The sequence below is a fragment of the Lathamus discolor genome, chromosome 3 (assembly GCF_037157495.1).
Source record: "Lathamus discolor isolate bLatDis1 chromosome 3, bLatDis1.hap1, whole genome shotgun sequence".
Lineage (NCBI taxonomy): Eukaryota > Metazoa > Chordata > Aves > Psittaciformes > Psittacidae > Lathamus > Lathamus discolor.
This window is the reverse complement of record NC_088886.1, coordinates 105,588,790-105,604,177: the sequence shown is the minus strand read 5'-3', so window position 1 is coordinate 105,604,177 and position 15,388 is coordinate 105,588,790. Positions and strand designations below refer to the sequence as shown.

The 15,388-nt window shown below is 37.0% G+C and overlaps 1 protein-coding gene across 1 annotated transcript in view; it reads right to left on the bottom strand.

The window, feature by feature from the left end:
- The window catches only part of MYPN (myopalladin), a 56,671-nt gene extending 43,356 nt beyond the window's left edge, over positions 1–13,315 (bottom strand). The window contains exons 1-2 of the mRNA XM_065670959.1: positions 13,162–13,315; positions 2,568–3,479 (exon numbers count right to left, since the gene is read on the bottom strand). Of these exons, the coding sequence (XP_065527031.1) occupies positions 2,568–3,478 (911 nt within the window). The 5' untranslated portion in view covers position 3,479; positions 13,162–13,315. The remainder of the gene's footprint in view (positions 1–2,567; positions 3,480–13,161) is intronic.
- Between the last annotated feature and the right edge of the window lie 2,073 nt (positions 13,316–15,388).

The following is a 15,388-nucleotide window of genomic DNA, read 5'->3' as shown; positions in this document are numbered from 1 at the left end:
TTCACGTAAGTAGCTTATTTTATTATTTAAAATTAACAAAATCAAACATTGAAATAGAAATTTCAGTTGAAAACCTTCAGTTTTGTTGGGATAAAAGAAGACTCAAGTTACAAAGATATCTGTTATCCAATTCTGTGGAATGAAGCAGTCCCTGCAACTGGGTGCAGTCCCTGAACTGGGTACATGGCCACCCCTGGTTACTCCATGGGATGACTCATTACTCCTAGGTTCTCTGATCTGCCTTTGTGAGGCTTCAGTGACTTTATAGTGTCAACTTCCAATTCAGATAGCTGTTAAATGCCTAAACTTTGATGGCATGAACACCTTGTCAGTTTTATGTGTGTGTCAATGGCATGGGCATGATGTGCTGTTGTAAAGATGGTGTTGTGGCATTATGGAGAAATATATAAAACTAACACTGTGCACTGTAGTATATGTCTATAAACAAGCAATTCAGTGTTCACCTTTTCTGAATACAAAGTAAGTCAGATTGAGTTTGTGTACAGGTCTATATATGTAAAAGAATATTATTTCAGTGGTTTCCTTTGTATTATAAACTATGAATGATGAGGAATCCTACTGCCATTTTTAATATAAAAAAGATTTATCAAGGCATGTGCCTGGAGAAATAAGTCTCAAAGACTTTATAAGTAAGAGAAGTCTTCAGAGAGTGTTGCTAATATCTAGGGGATGATGATATTTCCTGTCTGGTTTCAGTCAAGCCCCTCCTCCTCCCAGTTTCTGGCTCTGTTTTCCATTTTGATCAGATTCCTCTATGAATTTAAGGGCTGAACACAATGCAACAATTATAATGGCAGAAGCTCCCCCAAGGGAATGCCTCAAAATTGTTAATCAAAGCAGTGAGTTTAGACATGATGCATAGTAGAAATCATATTTTTCCCAAACAAGGTATTTCCCCTAGCTTTAGAACAGAGTCCTCTTCTATAAACAAATCATTTAGCCTTTGGAAGTTTACATTCATGTCATGGACAAGAGACCCTGCATGGCACTGTGCCTCAGGGTCTTGTTAGGAACTGAGAACGTACACGTTACTACTGAAGGCACTAGTGGGGCAAAATGGTCTGGCAGTCACAGTTCAGAGATCCTGTGAACTGGGTAACTTCTTGTCTTCATGGCAAGGCTGTCAACAACAAGAGGATTCATTTGTAGGTCCTTGATCCTATGTACTTAATGGTGCATTGTAAAAGCTTCTTCCTTCTGAAAAATTAGCAGCTGGTGTGCCAGAAATTCAAGGCAGTGGAAGACAAAGATTCTTGACCACAAAAATCTTTGGAGCCTCCATCTTTGGATGTTAAGATTGTTTTCATTTGACGATTGTGCCTATTAGTACAGTAAGAAAGATGATAAAAGGTGTTGCCTGGAGTAGAAGTGGTAGTAGTGCTGTATTCAGCATTGTCTAAGTATATAAGGAAGACAATAAGCTAACAGTTGGAAAAAGCGGACCATCTGTGAAGCTCTGAGTCCTCTAATTAGATACTGAAGATGCAAATAGTTCTTCTCAATATTTAGAAGAGCAACACAGATTTCTAAAATGCCTATAAAAGGATCAGCAACCATCTAGACTAAGGGTGTCTATTTACAATACTTCAGATATTAGGATGCAAGTATGTATAGTATGTCTTTAAAAGACGAATAGAGTTTTCCTTCCTATTGGATTGGTACAGTCCCAGCAAAGGAAATACAATTCCACCACTCTAACTGGGAGGTAAATTTGACTAATGAGCTGTATATGAACAACTTTAGATTTAGAAATGCTGATGAAATACAAGAATTTTCAAGATAAACTTGTAAGGTATAATAATCTGTTTCTCACTCCACTGATGTCATTGATGAATAAAGTGTAACTTTTTCACATTTCATATCACCTCCAGTGATCTTTAAAAATGTTACTTATTTAACATTCAAAATCCTCATAGATATAGGTGAAAACTAAAGCATCAGAATTATCAGGCTAGTCACACAACATGAATCAGTTAATAATGGTGTCTTACACTTGATAAAACAGAAGAATTTTTTCTAAGGTCAGAACAGAATCATTGTCAGAATCTGAATTAGAACTGACCTGCTCCTGGTTATGTATATAATATCTTCAACGAACTCCTTTTGTCTCTGATCATGCATGGATTTTTTTAGTTTATGGGGTCCTGTGTTCACTCATCTCAAACACCTAATGCTGATGTCTGAAGGTATCCTGGTCATTTGTGGTTTTAGCCAGTTTACGCAATCAGTCTTGATTTCCAGAAAGATAACTAACATTTCTCACTAAGGAGTTAGCACTTTGCTTTACTTATGGAAGTAAAGTATTTAAAAACAGGTCTTTAAAATTCAAAGAAAGTAATGTGTCCCCAAATATATCGTCTTAAAATATTAGCATCCTTCTGTATGATTTAAAGAAAGCAATTTTTTTTCTTAATCAATTTTAACAACCAAGATCAAGAGACTTCTACTACAGAATACTGAAACGTATACATCAAAATATCTGGAAAAAGTAAGGCATACACCTACTGTTACAGAAATACAAAATGACAAGTGCAGAGTATGTTTACCTGACTTCAGGTGCTGGGATCCCTACCACAATGCAGTCCAATTGCACTTTGGTTCCTTCAGGAACTTCCCTGCTCTTCAATTTTTGAGTAAAACGTGGTGGTTGTCCAATAGGCTCATCAGAATATACAGATGCAGATTCTGACTCTGTTTTTAGCTCTGTGTTTGTTAATTGATTGATGGATTCCAAGTTTGCCGCCTGATGATCATCTGTTTGTTCAAGTGTTTTCTCTGTTTTGTTTTCCAGGTCTTGAGGTACTGGAATGGAAAGCCTTTCTCTGTTTACTGATGTGCTAGATAGGCTAGAGCTACCTTTTTTACTCCTGTAGTTTTTGCATGTTCGGGGTCTTATTCTTTCAGAGTTGTGAGCTTTGAAAAGTGATGAGAGCTCCTGAATAAAATCTGCAGCCTTGTTTAGAAATTCCTTTTTTGATTCAGATTCAGAAGGGAGGTGGTGTTTCTTTAGATCTTGAGAGTTCCCTTTGGACCCCTTTGAATTTTTGATGTGGTCCTCACAAAAGTTTGAGTGCAAGCCATTGTCTGCTGTTTTCAAAGCTGGAGAATGGGCCATTTGTTTGTATTTTCCTATGTTTTTCAGCTGATCTGGGGGATGCTGTGAACGTGTCTGAAGCTCATCTTGTTTAGTTTCCAGTGGATTCTGATCAATAGCTTGTCTTGCCAGGTTTACACTTTCATTTAGCTCTTCTTGGCTTAAAAAGGCAGAGAGATCTGGAAGGTCATCTTGGGCAGCTACCTCATCTAGATCACTGGAAGCATTGCCATAGTGGAAGTTATGAGCAGCTGTTTCTGATCTGCTTCTTTCAGTCTTCCCTTGATGTTTAGTTTCAGCTAAGTAACTCTCTCTCAGAAGTTGAGATATTGAAGTCGAAGATTCTAAACTGTCGTCTTGCATGCTGCCAACAAGAAGGACAAATAGCACCACACCTTATCAATAGCAAATTTTTTGATTGTACACAATTATAGGTTTCTGGAAAGCAGAACACAGCATTTTCAAATTGCATCTATGTGCTGAATGTTAACTTAAGTATGGCCTCGTTTTAAAGGCCTGCTTCTGTATACTGACAGATACTGTTGCCTTTAATCAGTAAAATGAATCTTTTATCACTTTCTACTGTTGGTAGAACACACAGCTAAAGCAACTGCCAGTGCAGTAGTTTATACTTTGTTTCAGCCAAAACTTCAACTACAGAGCTATTAACTAAGTTTCAATGTCAAATCTTTATCATTGCTGACATGTGTTTCTTAGCTAAATGACTAAATGCTGGGTATTTCAAGGACTGAAAATTGTGAGAGAGTAACAGTGCTTTTAAATTAAGTAAATTTAGCTTGAAAGACACTGAAGTAGTAAGTAAATGAGTCCTCAAAATCACTTGGGGGATGAGAAGAGGAAGAAGAAGGGGAGAGGAGAACAAAAATATTCTATAATGACAATTTTTCATTTAAAATTCTTGAAGATGTTGCATTATAGGAAGCAATAATGATGCTAAATGTTCCATACCTTCTTAAATGAAACATGATTTCTAATAATATATTCAAAGTAAACAGAGATTTATGTCACTGCTTGACATAATTCTCAATAATATGAACATCATTTATACTACAGGCCTTTCAAAACCATTATCTTAGGTCATCCTGGTTCTGAAAAAATATACCATATGAGAAGACAGTATCAGAAAGTCCATACTTAACTTGCATGACTGATAAGCAAACAACAGTATCCCTTCTGATACTTCAGTAAGTACTTCTGCATAATAGTCTCCCTTTTATTTACATAATATCATTATGAATGTAGAGGGGTTCAGACATTGTATGAACACACTCATCTTAATGTGACTTAAATATGAAGACGCAACACAAATACGCTTCACAACCTTTCAGAGCGCCGATTCCTCACAGATACTGAAACAAGTGCATGACTATTTACTGGATCTGTCCCTCAAAATATGTAGGTGCACAGTATCTCTCTCATACTTCATTTATGCCCTGGCAAGTCTTGCTGTGATGCTTTCAAATATTTCTAACCCAAGGTGGCTGATTTGTTGCACTGCAGAAGGTTCTGTTCCTGTTGTGGCATCAAGAGAAGGGACCATGCATTCCCTTACCTCAGCCATTTCCATTTATAGCCTTATGTAACAGCTGAAGCTGCCAAGAAAAAGAAGAAAAATAAAATAGGTATTTCTGCTGTGAAAAGCTTTCTTGTCTAATAGTGGGACACTTGTCCCTGGAAAAGGGCTAGTAAAAGGCAAATGAGGTGGCAATATCTTGTATTGCTGCAGTATTTCTTCCTGGAATGTGAGTGACAGCCCTGCTTCATTATTTACAAAAGGAAAGCTTCAGTTTAAACTGTTTATATTCTTCTTCAGTGAATGAACATAAAGCTATCATATTATGATACGAATTTTGAGACCTTAACCTTTATGCCTGAGGCACAATTTGTTATATTGAAATTCTTTTTCTTACATAAATACTTGGCATTTAGATTTCTTGATTTTATTTTGGTAATATAAACCAAGCAAAATCAGCAAGACAACAAATGCACCCAATCAAAATATTGGTAAGTTTGTGCCTGTACAAAAAAATGACAAATAGAATGCCATATAAATTATATGCTTCTAAGCACCCCATCAATTGAATACTTGGCATTAAATTATCTGGCACAGTGTTTCAGTGAAGCTGTGCCACACAAGAGAACATTGATTTGGGAAGCCCACATGAGATAATGTTGTAAGCTGTTTCATGATTGGATAGAGTGTGTAATTTAACCTCTTAAGAGAACAAAGAGGTCTCCGTGAGACTTGAAGTTCCCACTCTGTGGATACTACTTCTGCTTGCTCAGCTTTTACTTCTTAAACAGCTGTCCGACCTTACTGGAGCTGAATGTGTTTAAGGGGTTATATTATCTTATGTGTTGATAGCATACTATGTGCTGTAAAGGTCACAGCTAAAGCTACACCTTCAACTCCGAAGAGTTTAAATACATTCTGACATGAGAAGTTTACGGACTGGAATACAAATCTCACACATTAAACTGTAGACATTGAATATAGCTGTAACATAGGGCAAATTTGTTATAGACCTCCTCCTCATGTGCCACCTTGTACCTACTTAAAAACAGAAGGGAAAAAGCAGAGCCATAGATAGGCACCTTTTTTCTCTGCACCGTGCAGCTGGCTTGCAAAAAGAGAACAGTGTATGCTTTTAGTGGGACGTTATAGAAGGTACAGTCTCTCAGAATTATCTCTGGAGGGATGCAGCTCCATGCTAACCTCTCTACATGTGTCTTTGGCTAAATTATAACATCCAGCTGTATGTATCTTTATGTAGCTTCAGATGCTCCAGTGGAAGGCTGTATTTTATGTGGTTAGAGAAATATGTGTTTTGCAGGTTTGCAAAATTTAGCTTGCTACATTTCTTGGCCACTTTTTCTGAAACATTTCAGGATGGCACATCTTTAAATCTCAATGTCTGTAAAGGTCATCAGAGCTGAAAAAAGACAATGAAGGTCTTCAGAGAACACTGGGCCATCCAAGGAGGAAAAGCGGGTAGGGAAATAATACTGTGTGATCAAAACCTGCTAAAGTCAAGTGAAGAACTGCAATAATTTTATTGAGTAAGTATATGAATATCATTTGACTGTGACTATTCAGGGTTTCATTTTCCTCTGTTCTACAGATATTGTGCTATATTTCAACAGAGGTTGTTAATCACAGAGCAGATTTTCTGTGGATAAACATAGTAAAGCTGTTTGTTCAGTATGTTTATCTGAGACTTAGGGTTTGGGTCTTCTGTATCTTCTATTCATCTTTTGAACAAAGCACCAAAACTTGAAAGAAATAATTTCGGCTGAGAAATAATTTCTGCTAATTCTCCTAGGGAATATTACTGCAATATGAGAGATGTTTTCAAAGATGTGGTTAGATTGGCAAAATAGCTTTATCATTCGATTTTGCAAAAAAGCATAGTTAAGAAGCCACTGTTGATAGCAAGAGGAGGAAAATTACATGCGTATTATTGCAACATAGCAAAACCAGGGGTGCCTGTACCTGGTGAAAATATAAAATTATAGAGGAAATTAAAGTAGTCAAATCAAAACTTCCTTGTACTTATGGTTCATTTTGGCTAGCTTTAATGCAGTTGTATAAAGCATCTTCCATTCAGATGACCAGGCTAGACAGCACAACCAAAGATGGAAGAGCATAACCTGCTTATCTGTCACAGTCTTGAATGAACATATGGGAAACAAATGTACAAACCACTGGTTCAGCTGGTTCACTGGTTCAGCTCTGCCCTCTCTCAGAAGGGGCAGAGACAGAGCAAAGGAGCTGGAACAACTGCCTTCCTTCCTTGTGCCTGCGGGGCCAGAAGTGGTAAAAGAGAGCAGAGTGCTCCTTCTTGTGTTAGGAAGAAAGATATTGATGAGAATGATTATGATGCCAAATTCTTAATCCTTAGAGAGACATCATTTTTCTTTAGAGCTCACTCAGGGTCAGGATATTATATCTAACTCTTCTCTATTTTCAGCTTGCATAGAAGATAACTTTTAATTCTGTGTTTAGTAGGGAAGCAGCTGGGTACTAGTCAAAAGCAGCACTTTTAGGCAGGGTGTGGCTACTGAAGTTTTGAGACATTTTGAATTATGTGATATTTCTAATTAAATGTAAAATGTTGAGTTTTAGCAAATGCTGCCATGAGGCTCCCGGACAATCCACTTACAGTTAGTAATTATACCTTGCTTATGCCTTGAAAGATGTCCAGTTTCTTTTTTTTTTAATTTATTTTATTACAAGGATTTGTACTCTCCAAGGGCTGCAGAAGACTGATGTTTGAAGGAAGCATTGGGTAGGCTGAGGCCATTTGGATTTCACAGTCAGGGGACAACAGCTTTTATTCAAAGGAGAGCAAGCATTCAGCCTGACAGGGTGTCTGGGCCAGACAGCAATAAGGCTGAATTCAATACATTTTCTAAAATATCTATTAAACCATCTTTCTAGTGAGTGAAAAGACATCATCAGAGGGGCAACTATGCTGTTACAGGTTTGATTAATGATAATTAATAATAATTTAGCCTTTCTATAGCCAAAATGGGAATCTAAGCTCCAAAATTAAGATCTGATCTTGAGTTCAGTCTTTTCCTTTCTGTGTTGTTTAGAGTGACATATGGAGTTGGCCTTCACATGCCTTGAGCCTTCCCTTTAGTTTTTCCTGATGGGGCCTTTGGAACAGCAGCATCTTTGTGGCACACCCCACAGTCCCTCAGTGTGCAGTGGCACAGAATGGTGGCACGGAGTGGCAGTGGATGGCACACTACTACTATATCATGGAGCTAGCAAAACATCCTGTAATTGCAGATATTTCTGTTGAGCAAATAAGTGCAGATAACTGCATGTAACTGTTGAGTAAGCAGTAAGGACAAACTGTAGTAAAAACACAGTAGACAGCAACCTGTGTTGTAATGAAAGCGTCAATAATTTTGCAGACTGGAAAGTCTCTCATAATGAACAAGTATCAAGGGGAGGAATTGCAATGCTAGTTATGAATAATAACTCTAAACTGGTGTTATTTAGGATTGAAACTGGGATGACTGACTCTAGCAGTCAGCAAGCAATTCTCTACTCTTGACTGGTTTATTACCTATAGCACCAAACAAGTGCATTTCTTTGCTTTCCTGGGACATTAACACCAGTGCCCTTGGGCACCTATTATCTTGAGAGACATCAGAGAGTGTCATGAACAAAACTGACTGCATGAACTTTTTAGTTTACTAATTCAGTTTCTACTAGCCAAGTAATTGCACAAAGCTTTATGAGTTTCCAGAGTCTGTATTTAGGGCCATGTTATCTTATTAGCCAAGTGATATTTAGGATAAAATATTCTCAAAGGTAGAATTAGTTTCTGTAGATTGTTCTGGCAGTGGCTTGACTTGAAAATGTCTACATGAAAATGAGGAAAATCACACCACAGGAAGCTTGCACTGTGTGACACCAAACTCTTTCATTTCCTCTTGTTTGAGGTTTGTTAGATTCATTGCTGAGTCGTCACTGAAAGAATCAGAGCTTTTCCTAAAAAAAAAGCAGTAGTGAAATCTCAGCAAAGCTGAGATATATCACCCTGATATATCTGACTGCAGATCCTCTGTTTTATTTGGTCAGAGACAGCTTTGAATGCTTGATTCCCAAAAGATGGGTTTTTTTTAAACATCCTTCTCTGTATTATAATAAAGAGGTTATCTGCAAATAGCTGATTTAATGCAAAAAGGCATTTGGGCATCTTTGGCCTTCAGTTGTAGTTAAAAATCAGTAGTTTAGTCAAATTTAGTAGTTAGAAGTCAGTAATTTACTACATGTTCCTGTCTAGATTTTCAAATTACCACTACTTTAATTGAGACTGCTTTTGTATGAAACCCCAGTACCAAAACAACCAACAAACAGCTGCTTCTTTCTCTGTACAGTGGCACCTTTGTGCTTGTTACACAGCAAGGCTCCAGACCTGTGTGCTCAGCACCTCTGTTTGGAAACTTGAAAGTTTAGCAAATATGAGAGGGTATATCCTTTTCCAATTAATTTAACTGCACATAAATTGCTTTTATGAGTATGCTGTTGAACACAAACAGTTATACAGGTGTTTCAGCTGTGTGATTACAGCCATGAACAGCTAAGAGATGACACAAGTGATCTGTCTTGCAGACATCTAGTGATCACAATCACATTCTTACATGCTCACAGGAATTCTCATTTAGCAGTTGCCATTGTCACCATTTCTGTCACTGCCTATTGATAAGCTGTAGCTGCTTCAAGACATGGCTTTGAGACTCCAGACATGGGAAAGGTTAGGCTGCAGCAGAGGACTAAGGTTAGTGGTCTTGTGTGTGTTTGGGGGCGTGAGTCAGATATTTTGTTTAGAAAGTTATATACAAAAAGATGGTTTTTCTTTTTTTAGACACATTAGTAGTTTTGAATTCCATTCCTTGTAATGAATCAAAAAAGTCAGATAAACTTCTATTTCCAAGTAATGTAATTAAATAATGGAAAATAGAGAGCTTCCAAGCACAGGAGTATAACAGCTTCTTACAACAATATCCTTCTAAGAACAAGTAGGCTAAATGTTATGTCCACATTTAGGAAACATCCTACTTTATGTATATTTTTCAATATAACCTATTTAATATTCTAAGTATATGTTGCATTTTCTTTCATCTCTAATCCATTTTATAAATTCCAGACCTTAAAACTCTCACTTAATGTAAGTCTAAAAGAGGCTGGTAGCTGTTTCTTGCTCACTATTACATAATTCTGTAACTAGTGAAAAACTGGTGGTGGTGTTTTAAGTTCATATACTGCTGCTTTTTGCTTTATTGTAAATCACTGCTGTTAAGGGGATTTTGTGATTGCTGTTATAATTGATGTGTGGCTTCTGTTTGGAAAAATAAGTAGAATCAGGCCCTCTTCTGTAAGTAAAACCTCTGACAGTCCAGCTTCTGCCCTTAGCTACATTACAAGATAGACTGGAGTAACTTCACTTAAACTGCTCAGGGTTTACTTGAAGCTGTGAACAGAATTACTAACTCTCACTTCACAGCACCTCTATTTGTAAATGCCACACAGGTAATTTTTTTAAGCAGTTTTTAGATAAAATACAAAGTTTTCTTATACAAACTTGAAGTTTAAACCTTGAAAAGTGTTACCTATAAAAGAAAGTTACCTTCTAAAAAGAAGGGGAAAAAGAAAGGAAGAAAGGGAAGGAAAAGGGAAGAAAGAAGGAGAAAAAAGGTAAATATAGAACAACCAGTATTTTAAAATTTTGGGAAAATTTAATTATTTTTAATAGACTATTAATGCCTTGGGAGTTGAACAGTGACTCATCTTTTGAATACTTGTGGTAGTGGACTGGGGCCTTAACTGGTAAAACCACTTCTAAATTCCTCTGAAACTGAAATGGCTATCTGGATTTTCATTAGGAAGAGAATACAGAATTATTTCTATGCAGTTATCTGTAATGTATATTTAGTTTAACATCATATGCTAAAGTGAAAATAATTTAAATTTACTGAGATATAATTTAACATGTGGATATTGTATGCACATTAGGTAGATAATCTCAAACCATAAGCAAGTGATCTGAAGCTGGAATATTTAAAAGTCTAGATTTCTGTAGCAGATGATCTATCTGGACTTCATTTTGTAGTTATGTTAGTCTCCTCTAACCCAGCTCTTTTCCTCTTGTCTGGAGGGATTCTCCATTTCACCCAAAAGCATTTGAATGCGAGTCAAAGAGTACAAATGTGATAGCCTCAAAGTACCTATTTTGCTTTAAGAAACTTTAAGGAGTCTTAGGAGCACCTATTTTGCAAGCATACAGGGATATTTGTCCTCCTGGTGCTAGAAATGTTAAAGGTGAAACGTGTCCTTCATTACCACTGTATTTTGACCCTCATGGCTCTTCTGTTTCCTGCTGACAGCAGAATCACACAGCCCACAAAAGGGAAAAAAAAAAAGGTTTGAATTCATTATCTCAGAAATGGGATGGGATATTCTCTCTCCAGGTCATTCTGCAGAAGACACTTGAAGTGGCCTCTGTGCAATTGGAGTTATGCCCTGGCCTGTAGCCTGAGTGTTACAGTAGCAGGCACCCTAAGCAGCATGAAATATTCAACTGTTCTTCAAGGAAAAAGCACATTCAAAGCTCTTTAACTTTTTCAGCATTTCCTGCATACTATCCTATAGTGAAAAGACCTTTTTTCTTTTTACTCTGATCACAGAATGTCTTTTTTGTAATTAATATTGTCACTTAGTAATTCTCAAAATGAGAACTGAGACCTTTTCTTACCCAAGTCTCAAGTTCTCTTTGCCTCCTTAGTGAATCTCCTTGAACTGCAAGGTAAACAATATCTTGAAGAAAAACCATATGAAGTCAAACTGAAACTGAAGTAAATTTAAGCTGTTTTTAAATGAGAAGGTCAAAAAAGAAAACAGGCAATGGCTGTCTTAGAGGCCTGTCTGGGATGCTTCTCCATCCTCCTCTCCTGTGAAGGCCAGGCCTCAGATGTCAGGGCAAGCTCTGACTGTAGTACTTCAAGTGCTGGTAATTTAGGATAAGTTTTAATGATTCAAATAATGTATGTAATCTAGTTTCCTTCAAGGATTTCCCATATGAAGAAGAGTTTAATAAAAGGCCCCAAAATATCCAATATCCAAGGTCCACAATTTGGTACTGAATGTACATATAAAAGTCCTCAATGGAAAATATAGCTAACAGGCAATAATATTAATTTATCCTGGTTCAAATACAAGGACAGCACTCTGCAAGCCTTTCATGGACTGTGACCCAAATGATTTAAACTAGGTTGTTTCTATTATTCCTGCCAGCAGTATGCATGAGCAGTGCAGAAATCCACAAATGCAAGCAGTTGAGGACTACTGTGAAGTTTTAGTTTGAGACTGAAGCTACAGCTTACTTCTCAGTGTTAAAAAGTGATTTATGTATTGCATGGGCTCAATCTAGACTGACAAATTAGTACATAAGGTACTGTAATGAGAATTGGCACAATTTAAAATGGTAAGCAAGTCTCTATTCTACCTGTTCATGGAAGTGGCACCAATGTTAAGGCAATCATACACATTTATCTGAAGTCTGGACAACGGACTGCTTGTGTAGCTAGACTGAAGAAGCACAAACTGGACAAAGAAAAGCCCTGAAAACCAGGGGTATGCAAACAACATGCCATTTGCACATCTTTTTGTCTGTTCATTTCAAATCTATGGGCTGCTTTTTTTTTTTTTTCTTAATGAGATTCAGTTTTCATACAAATACTTTTTCCTAGTGAAAAAGGGAACTCAAGCCTTAAATTAGACACAAAAGAAATCTGACTTGCATTTCTCCCTCCAGGGTTTTTCAAGTTGTGCCTTTCTTTTTTCAGGCTCTCCTGTATTTGTGTCTTTTTATCCTCTCTTCTGTCTTTTCTGTGCCTTTTCATCAGTCTTCCATAAAAACACTGTAACACAAAAGCCTTCACACTTGATTCATATTTTCAAACTACAGTGTTTAGATGAGAACTGCATTAGGCAAAATTTATTTTCCCATCCTCATAGAATATTATTGTTTATGAAAACAAGTACTAAACCACTGAAGTTTGAAACAAAAAAGTAAACTGGTTTCTGGTTTTGTTCTGGGTTGTTTTTTGTTTTTCTCAGTGATTTAGATTACAATTTGCATTTCATTGTCTAATTGCTGTTACGATACTTAACAAAAAATCTTAGTGTTACATTTACGTGCAAATATACCTAGATTGCTAATTCTTAGCAGTTGTTGATAAGAAACGTTCCTTCAGTACCACAGCAAGAACTACTGTAAAACCTCTTAAGAATGCATAGGAATAGCAAACCAACAGAGAGCACACAGTTCTCCTTTGTCTTTGGTAGTCTGTCAGATACAAAACCTAACTCCTGAATTGACTATAAATAATTTCTGATACATAAATATCCTTCTGCTTAGCTACAGGGACTAACACACTTTCTACTGCTGTTTAATTTTGTTAGCCATTTCTGAAGGAAAAAGAAAAAAAGAAAGAAATATCCTGACCTTAGGAACCTTCAGGAGGTGTTGGAGAGGGAGAAGAGCAGAGTTGAAGTTTGAGAAATTGTTCCATTAACATTTGCTGATTTTGTTTCCACTCTTCACAAATGTAAACCTCATGACCAAACCAAAACTACTGAAAAGTAATCAGTGTCTTTAGCATTATTTGTTTAATGTGCTATTGATGTAAACCCAAGAGCCACTCTGTTCTCTTGTCAATTGTTGACATATTATTTCGTAAGACTGGCTTCTGATTACTGCTTCATGTTGCAATATATTGGGCCAAACATTTGCTACTGACAGTCAAATACTTTTGTGAGAGAGAGAAAGAGAGCAAGGGAGATAGTGAGAGCTCAAGGGTGAGAGCTATGCCCTTCTAGCAGGACTGTTTCTGCAGCTGTTGTGTTCATTAATCCAGCGAACAGATCTCCCAGAACTAAATATAGCCAGTGGGGTCATTTTACACGACAAAATAAATAAATAAATAGAAAGTATTTAACTATGGGGTCACGTTAAATTAGGCTTGATTTTGCTTAAGAAGGAAATCCAAATTATGGCATCTTGGTTTAAGGCTGAATACCAGAAAGCAAATGTTTCAGAACGTGGAAGGAAAATAAGCAGGAAGAAGAATACAAGGAACTTTTCAGGTCATTACAATCTTCTGTTGACTCTTTGGAGGAGTCAGACTGGCTCCAAGAGATTTGAGAACCCCACCAGTGCTATTCAAGCCCTTTAAATGCTGCAGAATATTGTTTCTCTTTCACTGCAATACATATGCCTCAGCATAATTTAAGCCAGTCAGTATAAAAAGTATTTCTTCTCTATGTCTTAACAGCAATAATTAGGATTCAAATAAACACGCTCATCAAACCCTTTGCACCTGCATTGCAAAATCAAAATGTAGATCAATCTAAAGTTGATGGATTACCTTTTTCAATTCCTCCAGATGTTGCTGCCCAACTCTGGCAGTTAGTAGCGATGACAATTATCCAGAAGTATGAGAATAAAATTAAGGAAGCAAGGGAATTCTTCGAGTCCTCAGGAACACAAGCAGCTACAAGTCCATACAGTGAAGGAAGTTAACCTTCGTTATTATAAGGATGGCTGTAAGAAGCTGGACAACCTGTCACCACCGGCGCAATAGCATTTGTCAGTTTGCAGGTCCCAAGTTATTTTGAGCAGCGTAAACCATGTGCCCACGGAGCATTCCACCTCATTGGACAGGGAATCCACTGCTCTGACAGCACCTATGGGCACCGAGTGCCTTCTCCTCAATCATGAAACGTCCCCTATAGATGCTTATGTGGATTTTGCTGATTCATCCAAGAGGCACTGTAGTGGCATTGCATTACTCTTGTCAGCCGGTTTAGACTTCAGCCTTGTAAAATTAGTTATTGCTGTTGTCTTTATGTTTCAGTCAGAACTTGAAGAGTACAGTCACTGGGAAACCCATCCGCTGGCAACAGTGTAAAAGTTTTGCAGCTCCAAAGGCAACCTCAGCAAATGCAAGTGATTTAATATCAAAATATTCCTGATTTCTTTGAAATGTTTGATTTAATAAATAGAGTGCAACAATGCAGAAATCCTTAAGGATGGCCTGTAACTACAAATCCTCAAAAAAAAAAAAAACAAAAAAAAAAAAAACAAACCAGAACTTCTGAACTTGTTATTGAATGCACAGAAATAAACTGTTGGAGAAAAGTAATTTAAAGAGGCAAGTGAAACGTAGCTGTAAATAAAACTGAGGTATAAACCTGGGTAGAATAATTTCAAAATACTTTAAGCAGTACGCAGAGAAACCCTATCACTATATAGAATTTAATTTTGTAAAACTGAGCTAACTGGTTAAAACCTTGGGTGACTGAAACCTACCACATCATGTGGAAAATGTAGACTCGAGTTTCTTTTCTCCTCATCCTGTACACCAGCAACAGAAAATAATCTGTAATTCTAAGCAGTTCAGCTTACCAAAAATGCTGCTTGATTGTTGGTATTTTATTAAAAATGCTCATCAGAATTCTGATTTTAAAAGATTACTAGAATGTTTTGCATTTATTATGGGGAATCCATATGTAGCCCTTTTCACAGCTAATAATGTAATTAGCTGGCTTTTTGACCTCCTCCCAGTTCTCTCAAAATATTATCAGGTGAGCACCTTTGCTAGGAATGTGGTTCCCATGTAGGATATAGCTCTTCAGAAAGAAATTTTATGAGGCATAATAGTACGAAAAAT